General features: G+C 37.0%; 4 protein-coding genes across 5 annotated transcripts; 3 read left to right on the top strand and 1 right to left on the bottom strand.

Annotated features, from left to right (window-relative positions):
• The first annotated feature begins 5,558 nt into the window (after positions 1–5,558).
• On the top strand, positions 5,559–6,882 carry LOC107611355 (uncharacterized). The gene is made up of 2 exons (XM_016313291.1): positions 5,559–5,578; positions 5,838–6,882. Exons 1-2 carry the CDS (start codon positions 5,559–5,561, stop codon positions 6,880–6,882), a joined length of 1,065 nt encoding a protein of 354 aa, XP_016168777.1.
• A 4,117-nt stretch (positions 6,883–10,999) lies between these two features.
• Positions 11,000–16,539, bottom strand: AUG7 (nuclear matrix protein). Of its 2 annotated transcripts, none has more exons than XM_016315221.3 (10): positions 16,161–16,539; positions 15,661–15,826; positions 14,937–15,022; positions 14,400–14,461; positions 12,867–12,958; positions 12,642–12,767; positions 12,388–12,478; positions 11,957–12,064; positions 11,767–11,865; positions 11,000–11,431 (listed from the first exon to the last, which is right to left on the bottom strand). In XM_016315221.3, the coding sequence occupies exons 2-10, from the start codon at positions 15,792–15,794 to the stop codon at positions 11,237–11,239; spliced, it is 993 nt and encodes a 330-aa protein (XP_016170707.1). In that variant the 5' UTR covers positions 15,795–15,826; positions 16,161–16,539; the 3' UTR covers positions 11,000–11,236. The 2 variants fall into 2 exon arrangements, with proteins under 2 accessions (XP_016170707.1, XP_016170709.1); XM_016315223.3 differs by having other exon boundaries at positions 15,661–15,815.
• A 4,119-nt stretch (positions 16,540–20,658) lies between these two features.
• On the top strand, positions 20,659–22,589 carry LOC148549379 (uncharacterized). The gene is made up of 3 exons (XM_088495730.1): positions 20,659–21,247; positions 21,894–22,240; positions 22,446–22,589. The coding sequence occupies exons 1-3, from the start codon at positions 20,659–20,661 to the stop codon at positions 22,587–22,589; spliced, it is 1,080 nt and encodes a 359-aa protein (XP_088351856.1).
• Positions 22,590–22,748: 159 nt separating this feature from the next.
• Positions 22,749–23,809, top strand: LOC148549378 (uncharacterized). The gene is made up of 3 exons (XM_088495729.1): positions 22,749–22,818; positions 22,986–23,341; positions 23,540–23,809. The coding sequence occupies exons 1-3, from the start codon at positions 22,752–22,754 to the stop codon at positions 23,807–23,809; spliced, it is 693 nt and encodes a 230-aa protein (XP_088351855.1). The 5' UTR covers positions 22,749–22,751.
• The last annotated feature ends 1,423 nt before the right edge of the window (positions 23,810–25,232 follow it).

Genomic DNA, 25,232 nt, shown 5'->3' with positions numbered 1-25,232 from the left:
CCGCATCACTAAATAATCAATGACACCTCCGCATCACCACCTATTCACTCATCTATGATAATCTTAAATCGATTAGTTTCTAAATAATCAAACTTCATAACGTTTAATAAAAACTCTTTTACTTAATAACTCGAACTCAAATTATAACTTAAAACAAAAATCTTTTCTCAATAGATTAAACTTAAAACATAGTACTTTTCTTGATAATTTGAAAATCAACTATTTTGAACCCTAAATCCAGTTTTCTTTTAAATAATGCTTTAAGCAAAGTCTCAGAGTTTTGTAAAAACTTCTGTAGTATTTCTTCTGAAATTCGGGTTTTGCCACCTTTCAAGGGTCCCAACCTAACCACCTTTTAAACCTTTTTCAAAACATTCCCAAATAACAAATCATTTTCAATAATCACACCATTCAAAATATTAAATAAGTTTTCAATAATCAAATCATTTTCTTTAAAGCTACGACTCTTTCTATTTTAATAAAATTTAGCTCATTTTCAAATCCTTTGCTATTAAAACCAAATGAAAAATTCGCACGTTCATTCAAACTTTACAAAACCTTCTGACCATGTTCTTTTCAAATTAATCATTAACCAAAATCACCTTTTCATTTATTTTTACGAGAACTCAGACAGAACCTCCCCTTAAGACTCGACTTCACCACGCTTACGGGCTTCCTCACTTCCATAACTTCTTGACAGTTTACCAGCCTTCTATCATCACTTTTCAAACATAAGGTTCTCAATAATCAACATATGATTCCAATCCTTGTAAAATCATTTATAAACTCTCAAAATTACTACTTCTAATTAAGAAATCAATTTCCATTCACTCTCATAACCAAAAATTCAGTCACAAACACAGCCAATCATTCACAGCTAAAAATCTAAACTCAATAACATTATAATTACTAACATATTTGCAATTATTTACTATACTTTTGGCCATTCTTAAATTGAAAATTGTTAATTTTAAAATAAAACCTTACCTCCGAATGAAATCAAATCAACGAAAGTTCTGGAAAAACTTTCTGACCGAGCTGCTGAAGAGGAAAGCGTCAGAAATTGTGTGTGCCTCCTAGAACTTCAATTGGTCGAACTCAAGTGGAAGGGGAGCTACGTCACTGTCAGCTTTCACCAAACAAAAGTTACGCCAACGTGTAGAGGAGGAAGATACGAACACTTATCGGATTAGATTTTTTATTAGAGTTACAAATCTCAAAAAATCAAGCGCCAAAAATCAAAGGTTCCATGGTTTTTTATTCTCTCTCCCTCTCGGCCTTCATTCTTTTTCGAGAAAAATGCAAAACAACCCCTGACAATTACTTCGAAAGACAACAAGGTCCTTGACAAAAAAAATCCAACCCGGCCCCTGACAATTATCTCGAAAGGACAACGAGGCTCCTGTGCCAAAAAAATTAATGTTGTTTTTTTTTTTTTGCACAGGAGCTAATCAGTCCCAAAAAAATATCAAAGACTGAATTGAGTGTTTTTTTTTCTTAGAAATCTCGTTGTCCTTTCGAAATAATTGTCAAAGATCGAATGGGTATTCACTCTTCTTTTTCTTTCTTCTTGAATTCGGTGACATTAGAGAATGATAAGGTGAGATCATGATTAATGTAATAGAAGTCATTAGGTGTCATGCTTGAAGGTGATCTACAGTTATATATGTGCATGTATGTATACATATAAATCACACATCTTATTTCTTTTCCTTTGGTTCTCTTATGGCTTCGGCCAAAAATGTTAATGATGATGAGATAATAGCAAATTAAATAATAATATGCTAATGAGGTGTCAAGAATGATAAATGAAGGAGGTTGGGTGTCGTGGCCTGGAACTGGTAACAGCAATTCAAGTTATAAATATTGTAAACGGTATAAAAATTAGATATATTAAAACACAAATAATAATATATATGAGTTATTAATATAAATGACATTAATAACATAACAATAAAAGATATACGGTGAGGTATTAACAAAATTAAGTTTACCGAAAAATACCAATATTTACTCATATCGGTAAATATTTAGCTCAATAATAATATTATTAACTAAACTTTATTTTTAAATTAAAAATATCAATTATTCAAATTATAATTAAAATATACATATAATTTTCATTACTTATAAATTACTAAAATTATAGTTTTAATTATATAAAATATTTCATCATAATATATATATATATATATATATATATATATATATATATATATATATATATATGTATGAGTTTGATTAAATTCAAATAGTTATAAAATTAATTTAATTATTTATAATAAAGTAATTTTTAAAAATAAGGAACTACAATTTATAAAAATAAATTTTAACTTATTTATATTTATATTTTAAAAAATATAGATCTTTACAAAATTCTACTACGATTTATACTTGGTGAAATTCCTTCGTAAACGACGACATTTTATAGGGGTTTTTGCATGGTATGCATCTCAACGTACATAGAATTAGAAACAACACAAATGTATAGCAATTTTTAGAAAATTATAATTACATAATAAAGTCCATTTAATTTGTTTACATAACTTATCCAAAAATTATCGTTTTACTTTTTTTTTTTTTTTCGTGGGCAAATACAAAAGTTCTCAAATACGAAATTATACAAACGCAGGACTGGGTCTAAAGCAGCCACAAACGACCACTTGATATGATTTTTCTAAGATGCTCTCCTTACTCGATAAGCAAGATGACCAACTAATTAACGCGCCAAACTCTCCTTTATAAAATCATAACATGCTAGTATAAGTTATAGTCCACTAATTCCTCAACATAAGCCAATACATCTTCATTATTCATTTATTCACTCTGAAATTCATCCATTCTCTAAACTATTTTCAAAAGTTTAACTAATCCAATTCCATTAGTAGAATTCTCCGTTTTTGATGTCCTTCCTATTGAATTACTTTGCTCCTTCCTCGTCCTCATCTATTGAAGTATCATCAGATTATGATGATGAAAAATCTCAATTGCAATCACCATCTTCAGATAAATCTCAGAGCAAATCAAAATCAAAGCCAGGAATAACACCAATTGCGCTCAAACCTTATCCTTCGGCGCTGTTTAATTTGTTCATATACTACGTTGGGAATTTCTTGTAGTACTCCAGATATGTTAGAACGTTAACGAAGATGTAGACGCGAACTGCTTCGCAACGTAACCAAAGACTCTATAAAGTTCACATTACTAACAATGATAATTTTTCTGTGGTTATGGTTTTATATCTTCTTTGGATTGTACGAGGATAAGCATCATCGAATAAGTGTAGTTCTTTGATATTTCGTAAGGGCGCCACTCGTAGAGGTGGCAAACGGAAAAATCCGTCCCGTCCCACTCCATTAAAAGTCTTCCCTTAATGAGGCGGTTCTGAAACCTCGTCCCACCCCGTCTAATGGTAGACTGGCGCCTCGTGGGTCAAGTCTGTCAAATTTTCTTTTTTTTTTTATTATTAATTACTAAATAATATATATAATTTCATAACTATTTTAATAAATTTACAATTTCTAAAGATATAAAAAAAATTAAAATTTTTAAATTCACAAATATTAAAGTCATTATAATTATAAATGTGTAATAAACATAATTATAAATTAAGTTTTTTAAAATAAAATAATAAAACTAAAATTGCCCAAAACAAAATAAACATAATCCAAAACACTAAATTAGAACATCTTTAATTTTCATCTTCATTCTCTTGTAGGTCAATAACATTATTGGATTTTGGGCAAAAAAAATTGCAAAAAATACCCCTGACCAAAAACACATTGAGCATGACGGGGAAGTCCGTCCCGTCCCAGCATAGCCCGCTAAAGCCCATGGTTTAAGCAGAGCGGGTTAAGCGAACTTTTGATGTGTGGTGGTCTCAATTTTTCAGTTTGGCCCATTTTTATTAGCGGATTATGCGGGTCGATCCGGTGGATTTAGACCCGTTTGCCACCCCTAGCCACTCGTCTCAACACGGAAAAAATTCTATCTTTAAAGACACATTACTACCAATTAATACTCAACATGTAATATTATTAGTCATACTAAAGTATAGTTTATCTTTAGCATTTTTTTTATACATCGGGGCCTAGGCCCAAATGAAAGAAAAAAAATACTCTACTAAGAGTTAAAATTATAGCACTACGGCATCCTACCGAGTTATAACTCAATTTTCATAAAAGCTCAACCTGTTTATCTTAAAAATAAACAAGTCAAGTTTGGGAGTTGTGATCTGGTCATTATAACTCAACGGCTACAAGATATAATTCAGATATTAGGTCAAGACGTTCGGATTTTCATGACTCACAAATTACCAACATATGAATCGGTCGTTATGTTTATAACTCGATCGTTATACCTCAAACTCGACTGTTACAGTCAGTAACTGCCATCTATTACTCAGAGAACAAGTTTTGATCCATTACCTATAACTCGGCCAATGAAACCTATACTTCGGCCCAAATTCACCTATTGATCTATTAGCTATAACTCGGCCCAAACTTATCTCTTAATCCGTTAGTTATAGCTTGACCTAATTATACCTATAAATCAGAATCCAAGTGAGATAATAAAGGTGACTTATCCTCAGTTAGAGAGAATCTCGGCTATAATAGAATTATTTGAATATGTTCAAGAGCAGTTACCACAAAATTAGGCTGACATCCTTAACAGCTCCGCAATATTAGGCTGCTAAGTAACTGCCTATAACACAACATCTCTATAAATACAAAATCCTAACTACGTGAAAGGTACGCTATTCACTCTGAATAACATATACCTCATTTTATACTTTTTCTTACTTGAGCAATGGAGTCTCTTTACAGGTCCCAATCTCTTCCGATATTTCTCGACGACTGAAGTATAGTTCGACGTCTGTACTTTTAGGATAGAAAACTCTATATAACCGAAAGGAGTTATACCTCGACACTAGAAAGAGTTATACCTCAAGTTAAATTACTGTGTAAGAATAATTTTAAATAAAAAATATATTAAATTTAATATTAGTTTGTATATATTTTAATTAATTTTTAAACACTATAATATTGTTTAAAATATATTATAAACTATCATTAATTTACCATCTCACACTCATTCTAGTGGAGATGGATATTGTACAAATGTTTTATCATTTGCTGTTTCAACTTTCAAGAGCTAGGCTAAATGTTAAATAAAAAATCGTAAAAAAAAAACCGTCGCATTTCCCCAATCGAATTAATTGAACCACTATTAATAGGTTTTGAAAAAATCTATCTATTGACTGTTGCACTTTTCTTGTTGCTCAAACCGACTAAGGCCGTCAATTGGCAGTTGATTGATTTTACTTTATTTGAATGATCATAAATATGGCCGCTAGATCGGCTGCAGAGTACAATTTCGCACACTAACCGTTTAATGGTAAATATTGATGGTGTACGAATGCAACAAATTAGGGCAATTTATTGAATTAAATAAACTGACCCTCAAAATTATTATAATACACATTTTGAAAAGTGGATACCGAAATGTATTTTTTTCATAAATTAGGTAAACCGTAACAGGGGTATCGCAGTTTAGAAATGCACGTAATTCGCTACAGGTGTGTCGTAGATTACGTTGGAGGAAAATCATCACATAAACCGCGGTAGGGGTGTTGCGCTTTATGTGTGTTTTGTAGATGTGCATAAACCGCTACAGGGGTGTAGCGGTTTATGCTTTGTCAAATTTGCCTATAAATACCACTCAAGATAGAGAGTGGGGCATTTGAGGAGGTCATTTTCACACTTTCACAGATGAATAGTGAAGAGAGCTTGTTGGTTCTAGTCCACTGCTCCAGTAAAATTGAAAAAAAATAATAGGCATGGTGTTAAGTTCACCGATAAAGAACCGCTGAGCGTTTTTATCCGTTCGACTAATAATTTGTCGGATCTGAAGAAGAACATATTGCAGAAGGCAGGGTTGTGTGGGGCCAAGTTGGTGAAGAAGGTGTTCTACAAGATTCCGATTGCAGTTGCGTCAAGTGGTGTGCAGTATGAAACATTTGTCATAGGGTCGGATGAAGACATAGAGGTCTTATTTTATTGTCGGTGGAGTTTTCTGGAGATGAGAATACACGAGTTGTTTGCCAAGTTGGAAGACCGTGTGGACAGTTCCGGGGCTTCAGCGCCAAATCCTCAGTCGACGACGGTGGGGGGAGCTTCTACTTCGATGCCTGTTGTTGCACCTGGTTGTCTCCTAGCTGCACCTTCACTTGTTCTAGCACCGGCAGCTAGGTCACTTGGTTTCATTACTGGTCTTGTTGGTGGTGGTGAGCCGGATCAGGTTGAGGACGCGATACGGGAAGATGATTCGGACGATGAGCCCGATCATATATCAGGGGATAGTAAGGAGGAGACTCCAGTGGCCCCACCTGTACCTCAGGGGCCATCCAGTTCTGGGTCCCACCAACAACTGCCGCATTTTTCGACGCTGAACCTGGAAGCAGTGAGTCAACAACCGGATGATGCACACACCTTCGGTTACCAAGGATTACACGAGGACAATACTTCTAGGGAATTTCAGATTGGCCAATCATTCCATACTAAGGAGGAAGCTGTGATGAGTGTTAAGGATTATAGCATTCGTCGTGGAGTTCAGTATCGGGTTATGGAATCGGATCATCTGAAGTATGTTGGGAGACACAAGGAGTTTGGAAACGGCTGCACATGGATGATCTGCGTGGCACTTCGGCAGCGCAAGGGTAACTGGGAGGTTAGAAGGTACAATGGAGCCCACACTTGCCTGGCCACTTCAATTTCGAGCGACCACCGACAGCTTGATTACTACGTAATTTGTGTGAGGATCTATCTGTTGGTTAGGGCGGATGCAGCGGTTACCATAAAAGGTGTTGCAAGAAGCTACTGAGTCAACCTACGAATTCAGGCCTAGTTATAGGAAGGTGTGGAAGGCAAAGCAGAAAGCAGTCGCATAGATTTACGGGGATTAGGAAGAGTCGTATGCGGAGTTACCCCAGTGGATCCTTGGGATGCAAGCAACGATGGACGAAACCGTAGCTTTGTTAAAGACTTCACCAGTGCGTGTAGGTGATGAGGTTGATAAGTCTACAGAGTAGTTTCATCGACTTTTCTAGACATTCCATCCATGCGTTGAGGCTTTTAAACATTGCAAGCCACTAATCAACATTGACGGTACGCATCTGTATGGGAAGTATGGCGGGACTTTTCTTTTGGCTATTGCACAAGATGGAAACTTGAATATATTGACAGTTGCGTTTGCACTTGTTGAAGGGGAGAATGCTGAGTCGTGGGCTTTTTTCTTATCCACTTGCGTCAACATGTGACCCCACAGGAAGGGATTCTGGTGATCTCCGACAGACACAATGGCATTAAGGCTGCACTGGAGGCACCAGACAGTGGTTGAAAACCGCCTCATGCATATCGAGCGTATTGCATTCGACACGTTGCAGCTAATTTTGCTCTCAGTTTCAAGGGTCAGGATGCAAGGCAGATGCTCGTGAATGCGGCGTATGCCAAGACTGAGGCCAAGTTTGACTACTGGTTTGATATTATGAGGACTGAGAATCCAGCCATGTGTGATTGGGCCAACCGACTGGAGTACGATAAGTGGACCCAACACCAGGATGGAGGCAGACGGTTCGGCTACATGATGACGAACATATTCGAGTGTGTTAACTCTGTACTGAAGGGGACACGGAATCTACCGGTTACTGCACTTGTCAAATCCACATATGGGAGGTTAGCAAAGCTTTTTGTCATCCGAGGGCAGACAGCAGAGGCGTAGTTGGGATCAGGCCAACGGTTTTGCCAGGCGCTAGTCAAGGCGATAGAGCGCAACTTGAAAGATGCGAGGTGCTTCACGGTTACTCTGTTTGACAGACATCAGTCTGAGTATACTGATGAGAGAACTTTTGCGTGGTCTAGAAATTTGCGGATAAATCATCGTTGCAAGTATAGTTTCTAAACCTTCAAAAGTCCTTTCATACAAACGTTTTGGTTGTCACAAGTAACAAACCCCTTAAAATTGATAACCGAGTATTTAAACCTCGGGTCGTCTTCTCAAGAAATTGCAGGGAGGTGTATTCTTATTATTGGTTATGAGTTTTGTAAATTGGGGGTTTTGGAGCTTGGGCAATGAGCACAGATATATTTAAATGGCAATTAAAATAAATAAATAACTGTAAAATAAACTTTTGGCAAGGTATGAGAAATTGGAAGTCCAAATTAGTTATCCTTATCAATAGTAATGAAAGCTGAATCTTAATTCCTCTTAGTTAACCTTTGCTAAAGCAAGGGAAGGTCAAGGGACAAATTGGTTTGATCTTCGAATCCTATTTATTTCCTAAGAAAAGATTGGGATTATTGAAGTTCAATTCAATTGGCAAGATAACAATTATCAATTATGCTGTTGAATTGGATAACTCCTGAGTTACTGATTTCTTAACCAAAACCAAAAGGGAAAAAAGTAAATCTACTGGAATAAAAATGCCTTCAGATGGGAAGCAATAATCATGTAAATAAAAGAAAGCAATAATAACTGAAATACCTCAAATAACATTAATTCAAAGAGTAATCTGTAACATAGAAGAATTCATAAATAAAATTAAAAAAATAAATAAAAATAAAGAACCTGGGATTGAGAGCCACTCCTAAAACTAAGAGAAATCATAAATCCTAATCCTAAGAGAGATGAGAGAACCTCTCTCTCTAAAAACTACATCTACTCCTAAAATTGTGAATATGAGAGCTTCCTCATGATGAATGGATTTCCTCACTTTATAGCCTCTAATCTGTGCTTTCTGGGCCGAAAACTGGGTCAGAAATACCCCAAAAATCGCTGGTTGCGAAATCTGCCACGCTGGTTTTTTGTCACTGCGACGCGGCCGCATGGATCACGCGGTCGCGTCGTCTAGCGTCAGAGCAACTATGGCATATTATATATCAAATCGAAGCCCCGAATGTTAGCTTTCCAACGCAACTGAAACCGCGTCGTTTGGACCTCTGTAACTAAAGTTATAGCTGTTTGAGTGCGAAGAGGTCAGGCTGGACAGCTTAGCAGTTTCTCCAACTTCTTGTATTCCTTCCACTTTTGCATGCTTCCTCTCCATCCTCTGAGCTATTCCTGTCCTGTAATCTCTGAAATCACTTAACACACATATCAAGACATCTAATGGTAATAAGAGAGGATTAAAACATAGGGAACTTAAGGCCAAAGAAGCATGTTTTCAATCAAAGCACATAATTAGGAAGGCAAATGTAAAACCATGCAAATCATATGAATAAGTGGGTGAAAAGCTGATAAAAACCACCCAAATGAGCACAAGATAAACAATGAAATAGTGGTTTATCATATACCGTAGCTGAGACGACTCCTACCGATAACTTCTCGCTTGGGACATACCGGGTTTCCCTCAGAGATCGCACTTGTGACTACGGGTACTTTCAAGCTCTCCATTACTTGTGTTGCCATGCAATTGCATGCTGTGCTCAGTCCTGGTTAGACTGGGCTATGTACGTCCATGAGGTTTATACCATGGGTAAGGTGTTCAGCGTATACCAGATGGGGTTTTTGCCCCCTATTCCAGAGGGTATGTGGCTACCGTATTCCGGTCCTACTATCGTTCCTGATCCTAACATGAGACGTGCCATAGAAGGGCGACCGAGGTCAACAAGAATCCATAACACCAGGGATGAGGCCGATACTAGTTGGCCGAAGCGATGTGGGCTATGCAGACAGACAGGACACACTCGCAGGACTTGCCCTCAGTGAGGATCTGCCCCCAGTTCCGAAGCATAGGTGTCATTAGGTCATCATGATTAGCTTTCATATTTCTTTTCTTATTTGTGTTCTTGTCCTATTTTAGTTGTACTATTAAGTAAAGTTGTACTTGCTGTTCGTTTCACGGTGACGTTGTTATTCTTAGCGATTCTCTATGTAGTTGTGATTCTCTTGAGTTAAGGTGTTCTAATTTTGTTTGTAACTCTATGAGTTCAAGAGACTAATTTTAATTAAATCAAAGCACCAACCCATGTTGCACCATACATAAAAATTGCAAACCGATCTTTCATCCAAAAACTCATCCTCCATGAAAAATGAACTAAATCCACACTAAAGCATAAATCGCTAGACCTCTGTAGTGGTTTATACACGTCTACAAAATACACATAAACCGCGACACCCCTACCGCGGTTTATGTGATAATTTTCCTCCAACGTAATTCACGATACCCCTGTAGCGGATTACGTGCATTTGTAAACCACGATACCCATGTCGCGGTTTACATAGTTTATGAAAAAAAAATGTATTTCAGTATCCACTTTTCAAATTGTGTATTGTGGTAATTTTAAGGGCCAGTTTATTTAATTCAGTAAATTGCCCAACAAATTATATCAAATACACCGTATTAAAAATTAAATCAGTTATCGAACAAGTAGAATTAAAAAATTATAAAGTTCAAAAATTTAATTGAGATTTAACTAAAGTTGAATTAGACATAATATAATAATATATTTATGTATAAAATATATTTGAAGAATCGTTTTTTTTTTTTTTTGTTAATTGCTAAAAGCTGAACTGGTTTACCAATTCTCCAAATTTTTGTTAGTTTCCTGACAACAGGTTTTTACTTTACTTTAAATTGAACGTCCAAACCAATTTAGAGGCTATCTGTTGGTTAATTCGGTCGAACTGTCCTGTTGTTCATTTCTTTGAATAAAGGAACATAAAAGACAGTTTTGTAAACTCATACTTAGGTTTGTATATGATAACACCTGCATTTGCAGATGGCAAAGATGAGGTGGAGAAAATCAAGTTTGCAAAGTTGTTACTGCCTGCCCGAGAAACTTTACAGCATGTAGGTTTATTACGGGAAGGAAGGTGGCCCCCTTCGTATGAAAAAGTCAAATTGAAACACTTGCATTTAAATAGTTTTCACCAAAAGAAACAAACAGGAGGTATACTATTACACCCTATCATATATAGATCAAACGACACTACTTACTACTATTGTTACCGGTCATGTATCATGTCTGTAATAAATTTATTTATGCTCATATCCTTTTTTTACCATCTCATTTAGCACCTTCAACAGAAGAAACTTACATTTTTAAATTCCAGTATGATAAGACAGCTATTCTGATTTCAACGCAATATGGACACTGTGCAGTATGCACAAGGAGATCACAGCATGCCAAAGAATATATTCGACTATTGATCTCACATTTCTCTTACTATTAATTCATCAAATGCTCATCTTCTCTCCCTGTTCACGGGCGATGGAAGCCGAGAGAATTCCAAGATCACGATTTAAGACTGTCAATGCTGATTCACATTCAGAAATTATTCTTGTTACAGAAGAGGGCTCTTCAGATGTCTCAGAAGATCCGAAGGCAAGAGCTGCATGCGAATCTCTAAGATTCCGTAGGTTGGCCAGAAACTGTTTCAAATAAAAGGATGTAATTATGATATATGCAAAGTCATTGAAAATATCATTCAAAAGATAGCTTTCTTTTATTTTTCATGTTTTCAAACTTGAAATCCCAGAGCAGTAAATGTGAATTGCACTCAGCATGACCATCTTAACATAAAAATAAATGAATCCATTCATCAGGATAATCAGTTCAAAGCATTGATGGTGTTCCATATTTGAATGACACATACTTTTGTAACTAATAAACTAATAAAAAATCACTTCTTGAATTTGAACTCTAATAATTTGCACAGTTGTGAGGGTTTTAAGAAAACACATCCTTTGCAACAAAAGCAGGTTACCTTCAAAAGCATCTTGTATGCCTCCAATAAACGATTGGCAGCTGGTCCAAACCCATGAAGTTGGGGGACCTCCATCATATGTGTCCATGGACGAATTTCCTACACCAATAATAGAATTCATTACTGTGATTGTTTCTCAGCTCATAAAATAGCATGTTTTAACAATCCCTAAAGCTAAATGTGCTCGAACCTTTGTGTAAATCGTATTGAATGTTCTAGCTGTTTCTAGGAAAGATTCCAAATGTGACCGAAGTTGGGATTCCACCTCAGTATATTCCTCATCTGGATTATAAGCATGCTACAATCAGGAAAAAATAGCAACCGTATGAAAATAAGTACAGAAGTGATAATTATAATGAGTTCTCAAAGTGAAACTCAGTTTTAGTATTGACAGGAAGAATCATAATAATGTTTGAGGGTGATTATTAGTGTTGAAATCTCTCTCTCTCTAGAAATAAAACAGGATTATCACAAGCTTGATTCAGTTATCAATGAGAAATAAAAGACATTACTAGGTGAATTAATATGCATGGAGGCAGAAACAATGGATGGAAGATTTCAAGCTGCCGATTAATTTCTACACCTATCCAAAGACAAGAAGTGCATTAAAATGTTCTGTACCTTGGATGCTAAGTCATCCACCTTTTGTTGAAGATTCAACAAAATTTTTGACTGCTCAGAAAGTTTTGCCTCGAGCTCAGAAACTTCTGGCCTAAATGAAGTTTGATTAAAAGAAACAGAATGTTACTGTGTTGGTGACCTTAGATAAAAAGCACATGAGGAAATGATTGAAATCAAGATTTGTTGCCATATTAGTAATCACTGAATATGAAGATAAGTAATTTATAGAAAGACTAAAGGAAGCAATCCTTTACAATGGATATATGGACTGAATCTGCACATCTGCTGGAAACAATTTACATTCTTCTGAGAAAATCTGGGCTTGTTTTTCAGCAATGGAATCTATCAACTGTATATCCTTGGATACCTGCTCATCAACACTAGCAGAAACAGAATGTAAAGCAAATGTAAGTCAATTCAATATGTGCAAACAATAATTATTGAAAAAAGAAAAAAAATACCACTTAACTAGTAACAACCTCCATTCTGGATTATCAGCATAGATAGTTGCCTCCACTAGATCTACAATAAGACGAAGCATTTCAGTACGGTCTTCATAGCTTCCATGTCCCTGTTACAAATATGCCTAATATTTACCAGCTTCGGAAAGACGTGATAACCATGACATGCATGAATATTACAACAAAGCATAGCAGATAAAACTTGGACAAAAGAAAATCTTCATCCTAGATTATATCATTAAAATAGGGCAAACAAAGGACTCTAAGGGAAGCATAACAAAAAAATCTAGAAACAAGGCTAAAAATAATTGACATTTATATCTTAACATGCTAGTGCTAGAATAATCTCTTCACGACAAACTGCAAAGATTAGACATGCTTTTCTGGGAATTTTACTATTGGTTAGATACAAAATCACTCGTGGCACTTACTAGACACATAATGAGCCAGAACCTGCCAAAAAACTTTAATGTTCAACTCATCAACTAATTTTACCCTAATCCTTGCATTGGCAATGCCTCATACTTCCTTAAGTCGATGACTAATAACAACTCTATCTATATTTGATGGCAGTTTAAGCCACAGAATATGATAGAACACTAGAACAGCAAAAATGATTTCTTTGTTTCACATCAACTGGGTTTGTATCATGTCACTTGATTGTTTGTGGCTTATTCTGGCATTCTGCCTTCAGCACTTAGCTCAAAATAACTCACACTCCCAAAATCAAGACAAGAAACATGATGTTAACTGAAATACAATTAAGACATCATACGATAATCAGAAAAATTGAAATTCACACCAACACTGTATCTACTTACTCAAATGCTTCTTAAGAAAAGAATAATCAATACTTCAATAGGTTTCCCGTAAGCACTAATAGAATTCAATGTGAACTAAGGCAATAAAAGAAACTAATCTAAAAATGAAATTTATACCAAAAAACTAAAAGAAGGTATGAAAATGAAGAGACTAGGAATAAAGGATAAGAAAAAAAGTAAGGAACAGAATAATGTTATCTTTAAGCAATGAGTACAATGGAAAAAAAGAAATATAGAAAAAAAAGAACATTCTGACTACCAAAAACTCCAAAAGCTTCTTAGGGCCAGTTTGGGTAAACAACTTAATTAAGTTCTTTTGAAAAAAAAGCTTAAAACATAAGGACTTATATTAAAAGCAGCTTATAAATAAGTTATTTTGTATTTGGAAAGTTATTATAGAAGTACTTGTTTTAAAGTTGTGTAATAAATAGGAGTGATAAAATAGTTTTTGAGAAGGAGAGAAGTCAAATTTTTTAATTTCTTCAAAAGCTCTTAAACAACTTTTCAGGAAGTTAAAAACATATCTAAAAAACTGTACCAAACACCATTAATGTGACTTTTCATAAGTCAAAAGCACAAAAAAGTAGCTTTTGAAGCTTCCCAAACGGGCCCTTATAACAACAAAAACTAAAGGAATTTAAAAGCAACGCATTAGCATGCATCCAGCAGCAGGCTACTATTCTGAGCTTCTTATAGCTACATATATAAATATGTAACATCAATGACTAACCTGAATTGCTTCTGTATCTACAGCAATCGTAATACCCAGAAACTTAGCAATCTCTGCCAAATCTGCAAATCATAAGAACCAAAATTCTGAAAGAAGACACAACCAGAAGAAGCAAGGAAGACAAATTTGTTCAAAATAATAATTCAATAGAAACAGATGTGCTGTGTATGACAGAAATGAAGTTGAGCAAGTCACAAGTAAACAACCACTGAATAATCAAATGAAAAAAAAAGACTGCCACTAAACGTAGAAGTAAAGAGTTCCTGATCTGCATGAAATTGACACGAGGCAAATCATTAACAGGATATTCATAGAATACAGTTGATAATTAGAGGGTTCAAAGATGGTTTGGCTTTGAACAAATGTTATAAGAAACCAATCAGCTCCAAACTTGGACATACCACAAGATTTATTTTCTTCTGCTACGATATATATTTAAACAATACATTCAAATCACAAAGTACTACAAAGATAGCTTGGATAATGAGTATCCAGTAGCCATTTCAGAAATTGAGTAATGACAATGACAATACTTACACTGAATTCTAGCTGTCTCCTCATCACGATCAAGGACATCCCCTTGTAAGTTTTGTTGAGAAAAAGGTGACTTATCACCTAATAGCCTGTTGCAATTACGAGGACCAAATGTCATTTCTTGTTAAATATACAGGAAATCAACACATTTAGTAAATAGTGTTTTACATAGGCTAAAGCATGTTAACATTATTGAACACTGTGAAAGAGAACTTAGCTAAGGCTAAGCAAGGAACGTAGAGGGTAGACTATAAAGAAACCGTAAAATTTAGGGATACTAAAATTGGAAGGTTTTGGTAGTTGTGCAACTGGGCACTAGGCAGATGGTGGAAAATGGGTGGCAACTAGCACATCGTTTTCATTGTATCTTTGTGAAATTGTGGATCATAAAAATTATTCCTTTGGCCAGGGTGGGAACGTGGTCATTCTGGGTTGCACTAATTTCAATCACTCCTTTTATAATGCCAAGCATATGTGAAATAATTTTTGTTCCAAATTTTTATTATACCCATCAAGCCATCATCTTATTTCCCAATTATTTTGAAAATGTGAATCAAAACTGTGAGCACAGTAAAACACACATCTTGATAGTTGTAAAAATATCAATTATTCAAACCTAACACCTACCAAAGTTTTCAAGATTTACATTAACTTGTTTTCGTCATAGATAATTGATTTCACCAAAATACCAAACAAAAGGACTTAGAAGAAACAAAGAATCACATACCGAAAGAAGAGCCACTCCAACAGGGCATAGCGCTCCATGCCAGCAAAAAGGAGGGACTGTGCAGGGGCATTGGCTCTTGGGTAATTTAGTGTTGCCAATTTCTTCTGAATCTCTTCCATTTGCCTTGATGCCATCTTCTGAATCTCAGTGAGTAGCTTCGGAGACCCTCCCAAAAAACAGAAAAATAGAAGCAAATATATCAATCAACATTTTGAATTCATCATGGTTACTGGTTCCTAACAACAGCTTCCTAAATAAGTTGCAGTTACCTAGTAAACGAAAGACAAGCAAATATATCTAAATTGCAGCACAAATTCTAATTCATGATGAGAATAAGAATATAAGATTCAGTTGCACAAACAACTTCACAGCAAGATTCACAACTTCACCAAATGATAGACAAGCAAATATATCAAATCAAAATACTCACAAATTCACAACTTCACCTAGTGCAGATTCGACTCATTCACAATGTGTGTAAGAGAGAGAGGGTTACTTACCGGCAGATGATGGCGTATGAAGACAGCGACGGGCGCAGAGGAAAGGGGCTCCAGTGACGGACTCACAAGAAGATGCGACGGCGACGGCCGGGCTTACAGCGACGGCGACGGCCGGGCTCACAGCGACGGCGACCGGAACAGAGACGGTGCAGCGACGCGGTTAGAGGAAAGGGGCAACGGTGACGGGCAAAAAAGAAAGCTGCGACGACGACGGCCTCACCGCGACGGCGACCGGAGCAGAGACGCGTTGCAGACGGCGGTGAGCTTCTCGAACGGTGGGTTTCTCAGTGAGGGCTGTGGTCTGGGGAGAAGAAGAGTGAAGACCGGCTCAGAGGCAGTGATTTGAGGCTCAGGCACAAAGGAAACGCTTATTACTTTTGGATTTGGATTTTCTAAAATTTGAAAAAGTGTGATGGATGTGATCTTTTATTTTTGAATAGTTTTTTTTTTATATTTAATTTTGATCTTATTTATAAAATAAATAATAATAAAAGATCACACTTTATTTTTTAAAATAAAATTTAAACTTTAAAAAATCTAAATTCATTATATTTCGTGTGTTACATAGAGGTATGAGTTAATATTCAAAATCATCCTTAAAAGATACTTCGTTCTCCATACGAGTCCCCGAATGATAAACTTAATCAAAATTGTCCCCGAAAGATGTCAAGTATAACCATGTTAGTCTTTCCGTCAATTCGTCCGCTGAACTGGCTAACGTCGGGTGACGTGTACCGTTAAGTGCTTGGGTGGCTGAGATCTACATGTACCATGGGATTGCTGACAAGGTAAGTTCATTTAAAGAGATCAAATCAGTCCCTCAATTTGATGAACCCTAATCCTAAATGCAATGATAAATAAGTCGCATTCTGGAATTGTTGGGTGGCTGGGAGGATGGAGACGAGAAATGGATGTCGTAGTGGTGGGGTATCTCTTCGGTCACACGAGAGTAACGATTCCAGTACTTCGATGCGAATGAGGAGGAAGAGTCATGAGGAAGCATGTTTCTGCAGATTGAAGGCTGTGATAAAAAAATTTGGGACAGCAGAGAACCCAGACAAATTATTCTATGCATGTTCAAGGTATCGGGTACGTTGTTTTGAAAGTGTTGAAGTTTTTCCATCTTCTTCTGTGTTATTGGGTGTGATTCATTGTATTCTTGTCTGATTTTTGAATTTGCAGAAGGACAGTCACTGTAATTACTTTAAGTGGGTTGATGCTGATGACTGTGAAGCAGTGGTTGAAGCAGGTGCTAAGAAAGATTCCAAAACTGAACTGCAGGTTGAAAGTGAGTATGATGAATGGAGGGTGAAGGAGGCATGGAGAATGGGTAGCTTGGAAGCTGAAGTTAGATATTTGAAACTGCTAGTAATTTTCATGTTTGTGATAGCTATGATTAATGTGAGCATTTGATGTTTGATATGTACTTGTAAGTAGACAAAATCCTGTTGAAATGTAATGGTGTATGTAATGGTGTATTGATTTGGTTTAATTGAATGAGAATAGACTTTTGATTAGTGCTGTTTAAGGTTAACTCCTAAGTCTCAATTACTGGCATTGTGGAATATTGCAAACAAATCAATATCACGGTTGCTATAAGATTAAGCCATAAACAGGATAAGTAATCAAAGTAAGTAGTCATAGCATTGTAATAAGTACCACAATTCATAAGGTATCCAATCCTAAAAATAAAGGCTACACCAAAAGAGAAGGGCTATCACAAGTATCAGATTACAATAACCATAAAATGTTACTCATTTGTCCTATACAAAAAAACTAAATCAGCCCGAGAACATTGCTTTGTCATCAATGTAGTTTATCATTCCTCCTAGGGTGCTTGAAGCCTGGATTAGGCACAAAAGTCATAAAGTTGGCCAACTTCTTAGCAGTCGCAGAACTTGTCCCTTTGATGGTCTCAGTCGAGATTGCCACTGGTGCAGATGCAGTAGGTGTAGGAGAGGATTTAACTCTTGCTTTCACTTTAATCACCTATATATATAAGAAAAGGGATAGAGAATTAGAAATCTCAAGTGCATACATAAAAATCTTAGCAAATAGTAAAGCGAACCTTCTTCCATGCTTCAGCTGCATTAGCAACTCTCTTAGCTAGCTGAGGACGCACAGTTTTTCCAACTTCAATATCCTGCAATTTAAGAAAAGAAGATACAAGATTGTTCATACAAACGATATATGAAGAACATATCCCTTCTAATAACTACATTTTCTACAAAAACTGATAGCAACCACTGGAGTATAATCCTACATGATTACCCAAGGCCAAGGCTTTTGCAATGATATATATATATATATGAGAGAGAGAGAATTGAATAGATGAAGTAAAGGCACACATTTCCATGTTTGGACTGAACACAAATCACAGTTTGATAAAGCCCTGACTTAGTGAAATATATATATATATATATATATATATATATATATATATGAGTATATGAGAGAGAGAGAGAATTGAATAGATGAAGTAAAGGCACACATTTCTATGTTTGGACTGAACACAAATCACAGTTTGATAAAGCCCTGACTTAGTGAAAAATAGTGTTTAGCTCACCATGGCTTGTTCAATCACAACCTTTTTACAAAAAAGTTAGGAAAAAATTATTAGATAAGAAGAAATCAGAGCAATAAAGAGAGAGAACTAAACATTTTTTTGTATGTGAGTGGATAAATGAAAATCACTAAATAGCCTCTGAGCCAAACACCAAATGGATACCAAAATAGTAATCCTATTGAAAATAAAATCAACTCTCAAGAAGAAATGCAGAAGAATGACAAAAACCAACAGTTTTCAGAAGATAGGGGCACTCCAGGAGCTTTCGACCAACAGTTTCCAGCTTCAATGTATCCCAACTCCTTATAGTAGCCCCTTAAAAAGAACACATCAAGTGTGTCTCCATCAACAGTCAACACCCATCAAGACTTCGGTGTTGTCGGGTTCATATATCATATCTCCCTCAACAGAGTTTTTAAACATTCCACCATGGTGAAAGACAAAATTCATGGGAGGACCCTCCATCTATAATAACAGAGACAATAATACCATTATCAAACAAAATAAAACATACCAAACCAAACCTTAAATCCAAAACAAACATGCAACAACCCAGTAGAACCATCACTAAAATGGAAGAACCCTACTTAACAAATCATCACAAATGCCAGTGACAGCAAACCATTTCAACCCACTCATATCATACAACAATAGTCATGCAAACTGTTACTCACCCCAAACCCTACCCACAATCAGATGAACCCATGACTCACGCCACTACGAAAAAATCATGCCACATAATAACTTAATAAACAATAAAAACGATCCATCCTTACCTATAAAAGTCGAGATGGCTTCCTCCACTATCAATGTTGCTCCAGGAGACGATCACCGCTGTATTTAGTACCAATACCTCTTTAAGGCTACCAGTCTTCCTACGTTGATGAAGGTTAATGGCCTGCTTCAAGTGTTGGGTCGAAGGCTTAGGGCATAGCTTGACGCAGACAACAAGTTTTGGAGCGAAACAGAGTGAGATGCTTGTTGGCAGAGGGGGTCATGGGTTGCAACGTTTAGAATCTCTCCTGGAGACCAAACGACGTCGTCTCAGCTTCTGGAGGCCATTGATTCAAAACGGCGTCGTTTTGTTACTGTGCCATGCGGGCACTTAACGGTACACGTCACCCGACGTTAGCCAGCTCAGCGGACGAATTGACGGAAGGACTAACGTGGTTATGCTCGACATCTTTCGGGGACAATTTTGATTAAGTTTATCATTCGAGGAATCATATGGAGAACGAGGTATCTTTCAGGGACGATTTTGAATATTAACTCATAGAGGTATGTATCCCAAAAAATGCTTATTGTTGTGATAAAGATGATGATGTAATTCCGCGGCTCAATTTTATGGAAATGGAACCTATATGTGTGCTACTCTTGGATATGGATTCATAGGGGACTAGACGTATATGTGGGACAGCTTTTTGGCAGTGTGAGGGAGAAGAACTCGGACCGTGCGAGTTCTTTGGTTATAAACTTTTGCATAGCAAATCGCACAGTCCGATTTGTATGCTAATAAGAAATAAAATTTCGGATGCTTTAAATCGGACCCTCCGTGTTACATTAGTATGGTATTTTAATTGAAATGGGGGAACAAGTCGCATGGTCCGAGTTCCATGCTTAGTATTTGAAATGAACTCGAACCCTCCGTTTTGTGTGAGGCTGGGAATTATGTTGATGAACTGCGAGATGAAATCGTATAGTCCGATTTCATTTTTTAATATTTTTTTGAATTAGGTTAACCTAGTCGAAGGGTCCGAGTTCGTTAAAGAGGTCTATATAAAAGTGTGAAGTGAACTGGTAGGTTACTCGCGTCTTCTTCCCCTTCTTGAACGGATGCGTCTTCTGTTTCTTCTTTCTCGTTTCTTTATTACTTGTTTTGCTCTTGAAAATCTAGTAGCTGAAGTTATGCTTTTTTTTTTGTGATTGACAGAAATGAGTGACAGAGTGTTACTAAAAGTGTATTATTTTGGTCATATTTTGCTACAAACGTCTGAAGGAGTAAAATTTATTTGTGAAAATCTGCTAGATGTTGTTATTCCTTTTATCATCTCATTTGAGGAGCTCAAAGGTGTGATCTGTGAAAAGATTGATTCTGAGAGGGCAAGAAAGATATCCTATATTCTATACAGATATCCCATATCGGTGTTTGGTGGATTCGTCCAGTTTCAAACCAAATATGTGACGGACGAAGCGAGCATGCAAGAGATGTTTTCAATGTATATTGAAAACCGGGCTCAGATCTCGTTCATCGAGTTGTATGTTGAGTTTGAACAATCTGAGGCCGACCGGAATATTCTACGGGAAGATTATAATAGTGACAGTGAAGAAGAGTTCGAAAGTAACTACGAGTTTGTTGGTCCAGATGGAGATGAAGATCAAGGTGATGGAACTACGGCTCCAGATGTGACAGAGGTGGAAAATGCACTCGCAAACGAAGTGCCGTTTGAGGAGCCATCATTCATGCGAGTTTTGGACTTGGAAGCCATGCATGTTCCGGAGTTTCCGGAATATATGACTGCAGGTACGTAATTCGTCGTATTAGTTTTTTTAGTTAGTTATTGATTTAGATATGAATAAATTAGTATTTATTTACCATTATTTAATAATGCGTTGATGTCATAGTTCTCATGATCGAACCGGTGGTCGAACGGTTCAGGTGACTGGGTCACTGGTTCAACTGCTGGGTTAGTGGAATGAACCGATTGACCCGGTCATATGTAAATAAAAAATAAAAAATAGCACGAATGTTAAATAACAAACTTGAAATTGTATGTGTTTTATAACAATAAATATTTTATTTTTTTCACTGTTATATGTGTACTACAATTACTTATTTGGTAATAATAAAATTCTCTCGAATATGATTATTAAATATTACGTGAGTTTGTAATTATCATTCGCACTTGATCGATGCCTTGTACGGTTCATTTCTAGTGAACCGGACAGGTTAGGTTCCGGTTCATTTGGTTTGACGGTCGAACTGGCTGGTCCGGTCCAGTTTTTACATCTTCTGCTGTTGTTCTTTTTTTATTAGAGTGACATAATAACATGTTGTCAGATTTGGATTTATATCATACAAGAGGCAGTGAATGTAGATTTACCCTTGTGATCGGTTTTGAAATATCTGTGTATTAATTTGATTTTTCCTATGGTGGTTGTCGCAGCAGAAATTTCTATTGTCGCAGATGGTGAATTTGCCGTTGGTATGGAGTTCAGTTCTAGGGAAGCTGTTATTAAGGCGATAAAAGAGTATACCATACGACGAAGCATAGACTACCGGGTGTATGAGTCTGAGCCGTTGACATTTTATGCTAAGTGTACGCAGTATGGGTCAGGGTGTGATTGGCTTATCAGGGTTAGCATGATCAGCAGGAAGTACTGTTGGGTTATAAGGAGGTATAATGGTAGTCACACCTGTACCAGAGCCACCATTTCACAGGATCATTCGAAGCTGGATTCTATCACAATTGCAGAAGCGATAAAGCCATTGGTTGAGGCTGACCCCTCCTTAAAGGTAAAATCGGTTATAGCAGAAGTGCAATCGAAATTCAACTACACTATTAGTTATCAGAAAGCATGGTTGGCTAAGCAAAGGACAGTAGAAAAAATATTTGGAGGTTGGGAAGCATCGTTTGAAGCGTTGCCTATATGATTTGAGGCCATGTGTCATAAGGAGCTATCAGCTGTGGTCCATTTTGAGACTATGCCTGCATATCAAGGTGATGACTTGGTGGGTTATATTCGAGTACTGCATCGAGTATTTTGGAGTTATTACCCCTGTATTAGGGCATTCAGACATTGTAAGCCAATTGTCCAGGTGGATGGGACTCACTTGTACAGAAAGTATAAGGGTTGTCTACTAGTGGTAGTTTCGCAGGATGGCAACAACAATATCGTCCCAATTGCGTTCGCTATTGTGGAGGGAGAGACTTCTGATGCATGGCACTTTTTCCTTAGTAACCTTCGTCAACATGTTGTCACTCGGGATGGTGTGGGTCTAATATCCGACCGACACGAATCCATCAATGCAGCTATGGAATGCAGTAACGGAGCTTGGCCACCTCTTGGAGCTTTTCATATGTTTTGCATCAGGCATATAGAGTCGAATTTTTTGAGAAAGTTCAAAGCACCGTACCTCCAAAAATTGGTCGTCAACATCAGTAAATATTTACTAAATTTAAGTAAGTTATTAACAGAGTTACCTTCAACATTTGTTTTGACCTCTATTATTTTTCTTTTTTTATGTTGTTATCCTCCAGGATATTCGAGGACGGTGCGGGAGTACGAAGTGCGTTACCAACGATTACGGGAACGGGGCGAAGCATATACAAACTGGTTAAACCAAATTCTTCGCGAACAGTACGCATTGGCATTTGATGGTGGATACCGATGGGGTCATATGACGACGAATCTAGTGGAATGCATCAATTCAGTGTTGAAGGGTGCATGCAATCTTCCTATTACTGCTCTTGTGAAGGCAACATTCTACAGGCTAAACGAGTTGTTCACCCGAAAAAGAGCGGAGGCAGAAGCGCGGATTAATGCTGGCCATGTGTTCTCTGATGTCGTGACCTCGAAGTTGCATGCAAACCAACTTGCATCAGGAAACATTCAGGTTAGTTGCTCTAACCGGCAGAATGAGGTTTTTGAGGTGCGTGAGATGCCAAGTGGACTGGAGTTTACAGTCGATCTACGTGGCCTTTGATGTGACTGTGGTGAGTTCCAAGTAGACCGGATCCCCTGCAGACATGTGTTCGCATGTTGTACCAACCAGCGACTGGATTGAAAACTGTATGTGCATGATGTGTATAAGATAGACCAAGTTCGGCGGGTGTACCGAGCAAGGTTTAGGCCATTAGGTAATCCTACGACATGGCCTACTTACAACGGACCTCGGTTCGTACCGAATCCGTACCTGAGACGCGTCACCAAAGGTCGCCCCAGGATGATCCGCTTCATGAATGAGATGGACACGCGAATGTTACGTCGTCCTAGGCGATGTAGGCTATGTGGGGCTGAGGGACACAGTCGTAGCAGATGCCGTCAGTCAGCTGGTGCAAATGCCGACAGAGATGCTCAATAGGTTCACAGTCTAAGATGATATGATATGTGTGGCATTATATAGTATGGAATGAGTTATCCATTTGATTTAACTTGACCTGATATATGTAACATTGTATAAAATCACTCGAAATCTCATATTTATGTAACATTGTATAATATTTGTTTTTTGTTTTTATGTTAAATTAATTAGTATTTTTAACCCTAACCGGTTTGATTGAACCGAGTATAACCGGGTTTGACCGGAAGATCGATTTTCAACCTTATGTGGTCCAAATTTCGAATCGGACCGGTAGAGGGTTCGGTTTACCGGTTTTCTAGTTGAACCAGTCGGTCCGGTCCGGTTTTTATAACACTAATTATAAGATACCTGTAGCATGATATAATATGATCTCAATTGTCCAATTGAGGTATATTGATATGATATGATATCTGTAGCAATATATTAAGATTTTATGAAACATTTATACATAGTCCAGATCAACAATACCTGAATAAGGTCATTAATGCATAAATACTCTATACAATAGAATTATTACCATAGTCCAGCTCATTAATACATAATGTCCAACAGATACAAAGTACTCTAAATATAATCCACATGATTAAAACTTAAATAAATACATTACACCACAACTACTTTCTGATTGCCCACTTTACATCCTTCACAAAGTTTTTGCATTTCTTGGCCGCCTTTTTTAAGACAGATGGAGTGTAGCGATTAGCGCTACGATGTGGTGGATCAATCCTCAGATTGTAACCTTTGACTTTGTCATCCGGAGTGTGTGCCTGACCTGTATACAATTTATAAAATACAATTAAATGTAGCACATCAGGTAATCAAACCGACATTGATACCACATATCATTTAGGAAAAACCAAACAGAGATACCATTTATGAACACAAAATAAATAACTAATCGAACATGTAAAGCAAAATACACAACATAATACCATCATTACGAGATTCTTCATCCTCATCGGACTCCTCTATTTCATCCTCCTCATCGTCGTCCTCATCATCCGGGTCATCTACTAGATACGCATCGGTTTCTCTCTCGAGTGTGTTAGCATTTTCCTCAATGAGTCCCATGGAAACACGGTTAGGATTCTAATTATTAAGAACTCCGCGTCCACCATCACTCCTACTAGAGTCAATAGATACAAACCCTCCAGAAGCAACCGATGAGGTATGGCCCGGATACCTCGCATCCAACGAATACCTACCTGCTATGAACTCAGGCTGATGGCCATATTGTGAATATCCTGCATCTGCAGCCATGAACCCAAGCAAATGGCTAAAAGAACCTCCTTCTCCTGTTTCAAACTGTGACATACCCCAATATTGTTGATGTATTGAAAATGATGCGGGAAACTGTGTCTGAGGTACATACTGGCTTGAGGACTGAGGTTGTTCCTTTGGAGGCGGGTTTGGAGGTGATATA

This window comes from Arachis ipaensis, chromosome B8 (genome assembly GCF_059453495.1).
Source record: "Arachis ipaensis isolate K30076 ecotype BB chromosome B8, ASM5945349v1, whole genome shotgun sequence".
NCBI lineage: Eukaryota > Viridiplantae > Streptophyta > Magnoliopsida > Fabales > Fabaceae > Arachis > Arachis ipaensis.
Note: the sequence above shows the minus strand (reverse complement) of the source record. Positions and strands in the feature narration are given on the sequence as shown.

Coding starts and splice junctions, on each gene's coding strand:
- AUG7 (XM_016315221.3), bottom strand. CDS start 15,794: ATGGCATCAAGGCAAATGGAAGAGATTCAGAAGAAATTGGCAACACTA. Junction 12,768..12,866: donor GCTGATAATCCAGAATGGAG/GTTGTTACTAGT, acceptor TGTTTCTGCTAG/TGTTGATGAGCAGGTATCCA. Junction 12,479..12,641: donor ATTCAGTCCATATATCCATT/GTAAAGGATTGC, acceptor AACTTCATTTAG/GCCAGAAGTTTCTGAGCTCG.
- LOC148549379 (XM_088495730.1), top strand. CDS start 20,659: ATGAGTGACAGAGTGTTACTAAAAGTGTATTATTTTGGTCATATTTTG. Junction 21,248..21,893: donor TCCGGAATATATGACTGCAG/GTACGTAATTCG, acceptor TTGTCGCAGCAG/AAATTTCTATTGTCGCAGAT. Junction 22,241..22,445: donor AGGCTGACCCCTCCTTAAAG/GTAAAATCGGTT, acceptor CTGCATATCAAG/GTGATGACTTGGTGGGTTAT.
- LOC148549378 (XM_088495729.1), top strand. CDS start 22,752: ATGCAGCTATGGAATGCAGTAACGGAGCTTGGCCACCTCTTGGAGCTT. Junction 22,819..22,985: donor TTTCATATGTTTTGCATCAG/GCATATAGAGTC, acceptor GTTATCCTCCAG/GATATTCGAGGACGGTGCGG. Junction 23,342..23,539: donor TTGCATCAGGAAACATTCAG/GTTAGTTGCTCT, acceptor GATGTGTATAAG/ATAGACCAAGTTCGGCGGGT.
- LOC107611355 (XM_016313291.1), top strand. CDS start 5,559: ATGCACGTAATTCGCTACAG. Junction 5,579..5,837: donor ATGCACGTAATTCGCTACAG/GTGTGTCGTAGA, acceptor AAAAAATAATAG/GCATGGTGTTAAGTTCACCG.